We start from the raw sequence: 12357 nt of genomic DNA on the forward strand, positions 1-12357 counted from the left end.
AAATATCTGAATCTGGTTATTTTTAGAGACAGAATATGTTTAACTCTAATTGCCACTGTCCTTCTGCATCATTTCTTGTTTTACATTTTTATGTTTTCTTCAGGGTCTGCTAGGATTTTAACAACTTTGGTCAACGGTTTGGAAGACTGGACATTCAAGCTGCTAGCCAGCAAACAAAAGTCTGGTATGCATGAAACTGACTGGATAAAATTTTTCCAAGCAGTTTCTGAATGGATTATTCAGATCGATGATCTGTTGAAGTTCATTGGTTCCACCGAGACTCCAGAGGAACGAAGGCTTCGAACATTTAATATTTCGTAAGTTAAGAGCATTTTCAGAGCTGTTCATTTTTCCTCTCCAGATGTCCTGCCTAGAGTGCGAGACACAAGATGGAGGCAAGACTGGAAGTAATTCTTGTTTTATTAAAGTAACCGTTACATCAAAAGCAGTGTGCTTCATAGACCTAACTATGCTAACTCACTAATGATCCTAACTAGACTAATTAGACATTCTCTGCAGCGTATGGAGTAAGTTGACTCAGCACCCCAATCAGGGGCGCTGCCTTAAATAGGGAAGCTCTTAGCCTGTAATCTCTGACTCCTGTGAAGTATCACCTTCTGACCGTCCCGCTTCTCACACCGTCTCACGCAGGGCAAAAGGGGGCGAGCCTCTGTCTGCTCATCTGGCAGCAAAGGCTTACTAGGTGCTGACTCAATCTCAGGGGGTGGGGTGCAGGTTGGCGGAGAAGCATTTGAAGTGCCAGGCGGGGAATCCTGGAGGGGTGGAATCGCTTGCCAACAGCTCTGTTAGAGTGTTTGCAGTCAGAGTGGGAGCCGCGTCGGTGGGAGGGCTGTTCGTGGGAACTTGTGGGCTGTCAGCATCTCTCCCTCTCTCAATGCCCTTGAAAACCACATCCTCCTCTGCAACCTCTCCCTGATCCACCTGGGAGAACTGGAGCTCAACACCAGATCATTTTTATCTTGACAAATATACTCGTTTGATAGAAATCTTCCAAGTGACAGAGCCATTCCCTTCTAAATCATAAATTGAAATCAGATGCATGGGTGTCAAGACATTTGAGTAGCTGCTACTAAGTAATAGTTTTTAATAGAATGTTTAAATTGGCAATAGTTGACAACAGCGTTATTGGATCCACCCATTGACTTCTTCCTGCCCCAACTGAAAAGCAGGCAAAGGCTGTTTATCCTGTTCCTTCAACATGAACAGCAAGAGACAGCTAGTCAGATTTCTCCCCTTAATGCTGCGCATCTGCTAATGATGATGGAGCCTTTGTTGCTGATCCCACTGGGGTTTGGACAAAAAAATATTTGGCTCAGTGTGGAGCAGAGCCATGGAGCTACTTTCCCAATACTGGGGTTGCTACACCTTACCCAGATGGGAAGTAGTGTGGCTGCACAGCTCTGACCTCACCGCTACTCTGCCCTACCACAGGGTGGCTCTGGCTCTGCCCCACCACACCATCACTACTGCTGTATCACAAGTCTAGTGCATGTGTTAGGTCCAAACCCAACACGCAAGTCGCCCTGTCAACCCCAACTTGCTTATTACACCCGGGAAGAGTGCGGAGTTGAGTGCAAGTGAACCCACTATCAGAGATCAAGTAACACGAGACAAAAACCTTTGCAAAGGGGACCCAATACTTACAAGTCGAAGCAGGCCAGCATGGGAACCTCGTTTATTGGTGTTCAAGAGTTTATATAGGCTTACCCCGAAGTTTACAATATCGGGTTCACGTCATAAAATACAAAAGAAGCAATTGCTAACTGTCATAGCTTTGGGGCATATGTAAGGAGGTAAAGGGGTACAGGGGGAAGGACAAAGTGGAAACATCAAGACTATCTCTTAGACTCTATGTCTGCATATTTCGCATGTCCTTGAGATAAGCACTATGCAGGAGCAGACAAAGGCAACTATTGAGGGGAGGCCCAGCTGCAACCGGGCGCCCCCTGAACTGGAGACAGACATGATATTACTTTGCTTACATATCAAAGGAGTTTTACAAGTCAAGGTTTGTGGGACATTGGAACAGCATTTGACATTCCTATGCAAGGCACATTAGTAACAATAAGCAAGGTTATAAGCATAAATGTGATACAGAAATGCATAGTAGGGACGTGTCCAGCTTAAACCGGCTTTTATTATGCGAGCCACTGGAATGTAGGTAAGGGTCAGGTCACCAGGAAATAAACCGACATTTTATATCAAAAGTCAAATAAAGGCCACTTTGGTTCTATTTCCCATAAAGCCCAAGCTGGTTTAGATAGGACAAGTGAACTATAGTTTTACAAGCACAGGGGATTTCAATTTAACCCCAACACATGCATGCAACAGAAAAGTGGAAGAATGTGGAGATGATAGACTTTATACTGCTGGAGGAGATTTCAGTTTTTTTATGTTCTTCATTTTTTTAAAAAAAATCCTCTGCAATTAGAAACCAGCACAACAGGCAAGGGCATGACCAGAACCTCTGTTCCTGATATCCTTGCTCCTTTTCTTTTCTTTTTTTCAGGAGCATTTATTGTTATGTAGTGGAGTAATTATATTAGGCTGAAATGATATTGTCCCACTCCACCACCTCAGCTTTTTACAGCCTCATTCTGTTGAATAAGTCAACTTGAGTGATCACCAGACACACATAAAGAGGGAGGCTCTGCAAAGCCCTCTATTACAGAATATAATTAAATATAATTAAAAAGTCCTCATTTATGTTTTGGCAGGTATGGGAGAGAGCAATGAAGAGGGTAACCGTGTCTTTGGATTGCTGGGCACCAGACAAAAAGTTGTCACCTTCCCTCATAATATTGCATCAGTGAAATCAGTTGGTAGTTTACTGGTGAAGAGTTATTCCCATTGCTAAAAAGGATTTCCACTACAGTTATGTAGAAACATAGGAAGCTGCCTTGTACCAAGTCAGACCATTGGCCTATGTAGCTTATTTATTTATTTATTTATTTATTTATTTAATTTGTATCCTGCCCTTCCTCCCAGCAGGAGCCCAGGGCAGCAAACTAGGCACTAAAAACACTTTAAAACATCATAAAAACAAATCTTAAAATGCATTAGTATTGCCCACCCTGACTGGCAACAGCTCTCCAGGATTTAAGGCACAGAGTCTCTCTCAGCTCTTTCTGGAGATGCCGGGGATTGCACATGTGACCTTCTGTATGTAAGGCAGATGCTGTAACCACTGAGCTAGGCTGAGGGCTATGTAGGCCATTCAGGGTTTAGTGTGCTTCTTGGGAACAACTTGATATTACAAAAACTCTCTGATTTTTTTTTCAGAAAATGACTTTTAAGAAATTTTGGCTCCATTCTAGTTTTCTTTCCATGAGAGAAAAAATACAGAAGCCCCATGCTTTTCCCCTTATGAATGCAAAAAGGTTGGTGGGGGCATGTGATTCCGAGAAGACAAGTAGAAAAGGGTTAAGCAGCCCCTGCCAGACTATTGCTGCAGAGTCTGAAGAAAGAAACAGAACTCTGTGTTGTACTGCGTTTGGCCCTTTGAAATCACTCTTTCCCCAGTGGGTACCAGGACACCGCCAAGTGGGTATTGTCTTCCTCTCCTATTGCTTGAGGCAGGAAAGAGTTAATACTCCAAGGGACTCTCACCTTAGCCCTTCCCGTGGAGTGATTGTGACCGTTTGTTTTCCTGCCTGCCTTGAGCAGTACTGGTTTTGCCTTGCTCTTCAGTCTGGCTGGCTTATATCCTTTCTTAGAATCTCAAATCTTTACCTACTGATGTTGATTTGTTGTGTCTGAATTCCTTTCTGAGTTGTTTGTGCTTGAGTGTCATTTACAGTTTTTCCAAATGAATTGTATGTGAGTCTGAGTGACTGTTAAGTGTCTGTTATATCCGTTAGTCAATTTATTATATTGTTAAATTGATTGCCCTAAGCATTTGATACCTTGAATTAATTACCTAGATAATTAGCTGAAGTGTTCAAATTAATTTCATTTTATCTAATGAACTGTGTATTGGTTCCACTGTGACAAAGAAGACTTCTGAAAAGGAAAAAAAACCCTGCTAGCAGCGAAATGCCTAAGGAGGACTCAATAAAATAAAACAAAATCAGTACAGAAGGCAGCAAGAGCGGTTGGTGCGGTAGCACCTTCAGCCCGCTGAGAGAAAAAGATGTTGGTTAAAAACACAAGGACCATAACAAAGTCTCTGCACAGCACTCTAAAAGATTAAAGTCATGGCACAAGGCGGCAGGAGCAGTTGGTGCGGTAGCACCTTCAGCCCGCTCAGGCAAGATGATGGTTAAAAAGACAAGCCGTGGCAGCACGCACAGAGGCAGCCGCCATTTTAATCAACAAAGGCGTGGCCCATCCACTCTTGCGGTAGCCCAGAGAGAGGCCAGTAATCAGCAGCAGAGGGCTGTTAACCCTGTAAGCAATGCAGCAGCAGAGCAATCGGGGAGGAAGCACGTTGTCAAAACCAAAACTGAAGAGATGTAAGCAATGTGGTGGCAGAGCAGTCAGGGACAATTTATGCTGCTAAAAATAATGAGAGCATTAATGAAGCAGTCTTACCAACCTCATCATTACAGTGCAGACGACTGCCCTTTGGGCCACAGAAAACAGCCTCGCCAGCAGTAGGTGGCCCATTAACCCTTGCAGTAGCACAGAGAGTGGCCAGAAACATGCACAAAAGCCTTACAAACCTTGCAAGCGATGTGGTAGCAGAGCAATCGGGGAGGGAAAATGCTGCTGAAACTAAGGACAAAAATAAAAACGCAGTTTTACCAACATTGTTAGAGTGCAGAAGAGCAGCTTACACTGAGAGAGCAAAGCCAGCAGTGTGTGGCAACAAAAGATGAGATACTCTCTGAGGATGAAAGGGCTCCAGATCCTTTGGTCGTTTTCAGCTCAAATTCACAGGAAGAAGAATGCACTGGGGTTAACACCCAGCAGTCTGAACTTCCACAGACCTGTTTAGATATGGTGCCATTGCGTAATGCTTCCACCTCTGGTCAAAAACAGCAGCAACAGCATAAAGATTAAACGATGGATGATGATGGACTGCCTTCAAGTCGATTCTGACTTATAGCAACCCTATGAATAGGGTTTTCATGGTAAGCGGTATTCAGAGGCGGTTTACCATTGCCTTCCTCTGAAGCTGAGAGGCAGTGACTGGCCCAAGGTCACCCTGTGTGTTTCATGACTGCGTGGGGATTTGAACCCTGGTCTCCCACGTTGTAGTCCAACACTCTAGCCACTACGCCACACTGGCTCTCAAAGATTCAACACAGACAGTTAATCTGCTCTCTGCTGCCATCTCTGGTTTCAGTTAAGAAATTCAGCAGGTGGAATCTTTCCATTTCAGTCCTGCTGCATTAAATCACATTAGTAGAGCCCTGAAGATTGACATTTCTGCAGAACTAGCCAGTCTTCAAGCAGCAGCTGCACAAATGCAGCAAGTTACACAATCACAGTCTGCACCATTGAATAAGCAATTACCTTCCAATACATTGCAGCACGGTGTTCATTTGAGTCAGCCCAACAATGCTGCTAAGGAACAGCAGAGGCAACAGAGAACACGTGACGGTGCTTCACCAGACCCTCAGGATGTGTCCAGAGGTAGAGCACTGAGGCTGATGGTACAGAGGTTTGGCAGACAAACCATGTGAGACGCAACAGATTGTGTATGATGATTCAGTTGTCTCTCTGGAGAAGGATATAGATGGTTCACAGGTAGAAGAGCAGTCCACCTTGATGCCTTTCCATAAAGGATGGCATAGTCAACTCCTGATGTCTATGGAATTGTAAATTAACTGTTCGATCTGAATGACCCTGCTGTGTTCCCTCAATAGTCTTAGGTAGTCCCGTGCAGAGTGCGAAGGCCACCTCATCTAAGGGGCAATGATTGGGCAGCAACTAATGGCCACTACAAGGGCAGCTGAATTGCTGGAGAGCAGGAAGACACACTATATGAGGGAAGCGTGGCCTAGATGCCCTGGTCAGTTGAAGTACACTAATTCATCTTGACAAACTGCAATCAAGCATGCAGCTGAGCTCCTGTCAAGTGACCCGTCCCACCTCAAACACAAGTACTAGGGGCTGCTTCATGTGTTATCTGCATCAAGTGATGAATTTGTGGGCACAAGCAATAGACAAAGATGCTTCATTAAAAACAAAACTGTGGTCTCCACAAAGAAAACGCAGGGGCTATATGTGCGTATTGCCTACATTCAGATCAACTGAGCAGGACACTTAGTCCATGCAGTTATCTGATCTGCATCTGTTTTTGCAGCAGCTCCCACTGGTAGTACATGCCCTGGTCACCTCTCGATTAGACTACTGCAATGCGCGCTACGTGGGGTTACCCTTGAAAACGGTCCGGAAACTACAACTGGTGCAGAATGCGGCGGCTCGTTTGCTTACAAACAGCCGCCGCCGTGATCACATCACGCCAGTATTATTTCACCTACATTGGCTGCCAGTTGTTTTCCGGGCCCAATTCAAGGTGTTGGTCTTAACCTTTAAATCCCTATATGGTCTCGGCCCAGTTTATCTGAAGGAGCGCCTCCAGTACCACAAATTAAGCCGCCCAACCAGATCAGCCACACAGGGCCTTCTCTCAGTCCCACCAACGAAAACAGCTAGGTTGGTAGGGACTAGAGAGAGGGCATTTTCAGTGGCGGACCCCACTCTCTGGAACTCCCTCCCATTCGATCTTCGCCATGCCCCTTCCCTGGATATATTTCGCCGGGCATTAAAAACTTGGCTTTTTGGACAGGCCTTCAGGAATTCCGGGGAGGGCTAACTTTTTTGGGATATTTTATTATCTATTGATCACCCTAACTGATTTCATGCTGCTGTGATTAATGATCGTATTGATTTTATTGTATTTTATCTGTATTGTATTGTAATTTACTGAATTTTAGTTTGTACGTCGCCTAGAGTGGCTTCGGCCAGATAGGCGACACAAAAATTAAATTTATTATTATTATTATTATTATTACCTCATGAGTGTCATGAGAATGTGAAGGTTATTTCTAGCCATTTTTGTTTGGAAGTATTTTCCAAGAGTAGCAGCGCATAGCACAAGTTTGCTCTTCTGGAGAGCTGCAATCCTTAACAGTTGAAGGAATGGTTAATTGCATATATCTTATCAATTCTTGAGGAGTTTAAGGGTCCCCTATAGGATGACCGTAACAAGAACTATTAAATAGCAACAAATAAATAGAATACTGATTGTTTTCGTTTCACAAGTTTCCATGAGGCTTTAGCCATATCCTCTGCAACAATAATATTCAATATTATCTTCTGCAATGACATACTATTATTTTACCAGGGGGTTCAGTTCATTAGCCAAGGAACTTAGAATGGTACAATGTACAATTGATTACCACCCTTCACCACCACTCCCATGGCAGTTTATAGATTAATGTTAATATTACAGATATTCCCTCTTTAGGACGCACACCTTAATGTAGTGAGGGGATTTGAGAGTGTTGAAGAAGCTGAGAGCAATGCCGTCAGGAGTCTAGACCAAGAGGCTAGACTCCTAGCAGGGGCACCCAAGGCAGAATGGTCAAAGCTGAGACACCAGGCTAAGATGCATCCAGACTCAAGGGAAGGCAATGGTAAACCACCTCTGAATACCTCTTACCATAAAAAACCCTATGAACAGAGTATCCAAAATGCAACAAGATGAGACCCGCCAGGTCAGAAGGCACACATTGAGCTACTGTGGAAGAACAAAGGACAAGTACAAATAGCGCTGTGACTAATGACGCGTCTAGGTCAACCCCGAAAGGAAGCCCAGAGGCTGATATGCACGGATGCAAAAGGAGAGTCCGGAGTTGTACGATGCACACAATAGGAACATGGAATGTGAGAAGCAGGAACCAGGGAAAGTTAGAAATCATCAAGCAAGAAATGGAATGTATCAATATTAAAATACTTGGTATGAGTGAATTAAAATGGACAGGAATGGGACATTTTCAATCAAGCAACTACAAAATATTTTATGCGGGAAATGAGAAACTAAAAAGAAACGGGGTTGCTTTAATAGTGAGAAGTGATGTAGCAAAAGCAATTAGGAGCTACAACACAAGGTCTGAGCGAGTGATGTCAATGAGATTAAACGGGAAACCTATTAACATAACCATCATCCAAGTCTACGCTCCAGCATCAAACGCCAAAGAAGAGGAATTGGAGAGATTTTACGCAGAAGAACAAGAGGAAATTGATCACACACCAAAACAAGATGTGCTGATAATCATGGGGGACTGGAATGCAAAAGTAGGGAACAGAGAAGAACTAGGAATTGTGGGGAAATGGGGTCTTAGGAGACAGAAATGAAGGAGAAAGACTTATTGAATTCTGTGAAGCCAATAATTTGTTTCTTGCGAACACATTTTTTGAGCAACCGAAAAGATGACCGTACACGTGGACATCACCAAATGGTCAATAAAGGAATCAAATTGATTATATAATTGGTAGCAGAAGATGGAGAAGTTCCATACTTTCTGTGAGAACAAGACCAGGAGCAGACTGCATACAGATCATGAACTGGTCGTATTGAAAATCAGAGTAAAGCTAAAGAAGAAGAACAAAGGAATCACAATGCCAAAATATAATAACATCCCAGAAGAATATAAAGATCAGATAAGGAACAGATTTGAGGCGTTAAACTTAGTTGATAGAGAACCAGAAAAACTATGGAGTGAAGTCAGAGACATTATCAGGGAAGAATGCAAAAAGACAATACCTCTAGTTAAAAAGAGAGAAAGATGTCAATGGATGACTGAAGAAACTCTTAAAATGGTTAAAGAGAGAAGGAAAGCAAAAGCAAAAGGAGATAGAAACACAGTCAGAACCCTAAATGCAACAATACAGCGAATAGTATGTAGGGACAAAGAGACTATTACAATAGTTATTGTATAGATAAAGAGGACAACAAAAAGGGAAGAACAAGAGCCCTGTTGCAAAAGATTGGAAAAATGAAAGGGAAATTTAAACCAAGAGTAGGGATGCTGAATAATCAATGGGAGCACATTGACTGACCAAGATAAAATAAAAGGAAGATGGAAGCAGTACACTGAAGAACTCGATGCCAGGATGACAGATTCATTCATGGAGGAACTGTATGATAAAGAACCAGAAATTTTAGAATGTGAGGTGAAAGCTGCTCTTAAAATACTTGGAAGAAACAAATCACCAGGAACAGATGGCATACCAATAGAGTTGCTACAAGCTACTGAGACTGAATCTGTCCAAAGTTTGACAAAAAATTGTCAAGAAATATGGAAAACTAAACAATGGCCCACAGACTGGGAGCGTTCAATATATATACCAATTACAAAGAAGGGGGATCCCAGGAATGCAGTAACTATCAAACTATTGTCTTAATATCCCATGCAAGTAAAGTAATGCTCAAGATTCTACAACAAAGGCTCTTACCATATATGGAGCGAGAAATGCCAGAGGTCCAAGCTGGATTTAGAAAGGGAAGAGGCACCAGAGATCATATCGCAAACATACTTTGGATAATGGAACAGACCATCACCAGAAACTCACCTATGGAATGTTTTAAAAGAAATGGGGTTGCCATAGCATCTGATCGTTCTAATGCGCAAACCTATACTCTGGACAAGAGGCTACTGTAAGGACAGAATATGGAGGAACCAATTGCCTCCCCATCGCACAGGGTGTGAGACAGGGGTGTATTTTATCACCCTACTTGTTTAATTTGTACGCAGAACATATCATACGGAAAGCGGGATTGGACCAAGTTGAAGAAGGTGTGAAAATTGGAGGGAGAAACATCAATATAATTTAAGATATGCTGACGATACCATACTCTTAGCAGAAACCAGTAATGATTTGAAATGAATGCTGATGAAAAGTAAAGAGGAAAGCACAAAAGCAGGACTACAGCTGAACATCAAGAAGACTAAAGTAATGACAACAGAAGATTTATGTAACTTTAAAGTTGACAATGAGGACATTGAACTTGTCAAGGATGATCAATTCCTCAGCACAGTTATTAACCTAAATGGAGGCAGTAATAGTCAAGAAATCAGAAGGCGGCTAGGATTGGGGAGGGCAGCTGTGAGAGAACCGGAAAAGGTCCTCAAATGCAAAGATGTATCACTGAACACTAAAGTCAGGGTCATTCAGTCCATGGTATTCCGGATGTCTGTGTACGGACGTGAAAGTTGGACAGTGAAAAAAGTGGATAAGAGAAAAATCAGCTCATTTGAAATGTGGTGTTGGAGGAGAGCTTTGCACATACCATGGACTGCAAAAAAGACAAATAATTGGGTGTTAGAACAAATTAAACCAGAACTAACACTAGAAGCTAAAATGACGAAACTAAGGTTATAATACTTTGGACACATAATAAGAAGACATGATTCACTAGAAAAGACAATAATGCTGGGAAAAACAGAAGGGAGTAGAAAAAGAGGAAGGCCAAACAAGAGGTGGATTGATTCCATAAAGGAAGCCACAGACCTGAACTTACAAGATCTGAATAGGGTGGTTCATGACAGATGCTCTTGGAGGTCACTGATTCATAAAGTCACCATAAGTCATAATCGACTTGAAGGCACATAACAACAATTACAAATATTAGTTTATAGGTTAAATTATCTGCTGGATCAAAGTAACCTTTGGTAGGGATCACTACTCTGCACAACTTGGTAACTTGGCTAAGGTTCACACATATGCAGTTCTGTTTTGCTTCCTCCCTCGAGAAAGATCAGTAGCAAATTCAATGCATGTTAACTTGTCTTTATTCCTTGTCTTCAACAAGGTCTTTTTCTTCTTGTTTCTTACATAATCCTTAATTCACTTGGAATTAAGGCTATCAGGCCTTCTGTTGTTCCTTTGTGTTCATTTAAACAGCAGCTTACATTTGCATATTACTGACACTCAGCAGGTTCACATAGCATGGCAGTCTTTCAGGGATTGCTGTGTAGGTATGAGAAGTTTCACCCTGTTGGAGGTTCCCTGGCTGCTGTCAAAACACTCAGGAGGTTTGGATGCATAAATTACCAGGTGTCCATTAGTGAGTTCCTCTTAGCTGGAGCTTCTCTGGCTGCTTCTGAAGCATTCAGGGGTTCACCTTACTCTGTCCTTGGTATCATGGCACATTCAACAAGAGCAGCAGCTGCTTACGCAGCACATACAACAAAGGTTCCTTTACAAGAGGTTTGTCAGGCAGCCACTTGGGAAACCTGGATACATTTATCAAGTACTATAAGATGGGCATTTATGCATCTGTGGAGGCAGCCGTGGGGAGGTGAGTTTCTTAGCAGGTGCTGCTGGATTATTAAGGGGCATGTACCCATCCACACAGAAGGTTAGCTTTGGAACATCTCACTTGGGGGTGTCCTGGTGCCCACTGGAGAAGGAACCGTTTTACTCACCAGAAAGGTGTTTCTCTGGGGGCATCAGGACACCGCCAAGGCCCACCCTGGGATGCAACATGAGGAAGAATAACACAAGGAAGATGGGGGGAGATTGGTCAGGGAACTGATGTAGAAGTTTGAAAGTTCATGTTTCGTGTTGGCTTCATCGAACGCAATGTTATTTTGAGTTGTGTTAGTCTTATAAGTGTAATACTTTCAAGCTTGGCTAGATGGCGAACTGTCGCTCTGTGGGAGGGGCTAAGCTGAGAGTCCCTTGGAGTGTTAACTCTTTCCTGCCTCAAGCAACAGGAGAGGAAGACAATACTCACTTGGCGATATGCTGGTGCCCCCAGAAGAAAACATTTCTATTGAGTAAAACGGTTCCTTCAGGTATATAATTTGGCCATTGTGTGGAATTTTCTCTTCAGGACAGAACTGGAGGGGGGGAGGGTTGTGCCCATTTTAATCATGATTTTGGAAGGTGAGGGTGTTTAAGGTAGAAACACAAGGCTTGACCTTTTGGGTTTTGTCGTTGTTGTTGACTGATTGTTTCTCTTAAGGATGGTCCCTGAGGATGTGTTCAAGAAGATTCAGCAGTGGATCCTGACCACTACTAGTGGTTCTGAGAAAGAAAATGTTCAGCTTACCCAGGAAGTATGTGTGCCAGTGTTTCTCCAGCTTCTAATAAAAGGCACACTTGTTTCTGAACTAAAATTGGAGGCAAACCTCACTCTTACATACTCTAAAAGTAAGCCTTTTCAAGTGTAAGGATAAGACTTATCTGTGCTCAGAGGAGCCCCTCCTTGTGTTTCTGAAGGAGGACTCTTCGGAGCATGCGTCTTGATGGGAAGCAGCCAATCCCAAAGTAGAGTGATTCAGGCAGAAAGGCAGCCTTTTCTGAGGGCCAGCAGACAGGCTGTCTCTCTATTGGGAGCAATTGAAATGGTCAAGTAACAGCTGATGCAGATGT

General features: G+C 43.0%; 1 protein-coding gene across 3 annotated transcripts in view; it reads left to right on the top strand.

The window, feature by feature from the left end:
* Positions 1-12357, top strand: part of AXDND1 (axonemal dynein light chain domain containing 1) — a 92176-nt gene that overhangs the window by 51169 nt on the left and 28650 nt on the right. For all 3 annotated transcript variants that reach the window (XM_061634227.1, XM_061634228.1, XM_061634229.1), the window contains 2 exons: positions 104-317; positions 11948-12041. In XM_061634227.1, coding sequence (XP_061490211.1) covers positions 104-317; positions 11948-12041 — 308 coding nt within the window. The remainder of the gene's footprint in view (positions 1-103; positions 318-11947; positions 12042-12357) is intronic.

The sequence above is a fragment of the Rhineura floridana genome, chromosome 6 (genome assembly GCF_030035675.1).
Source record: "Rhineura floridana isolate rRhiFlo1 chromosome 6, rRhiFlo1.hap2, whole genome shotgun sequence".
Lineage (NCBI taxonomy): Eukaryota > Metazoa > Chordata > Lepidosauria > Squamata > Rhineuridae > Rhineura > Rhineura floridana.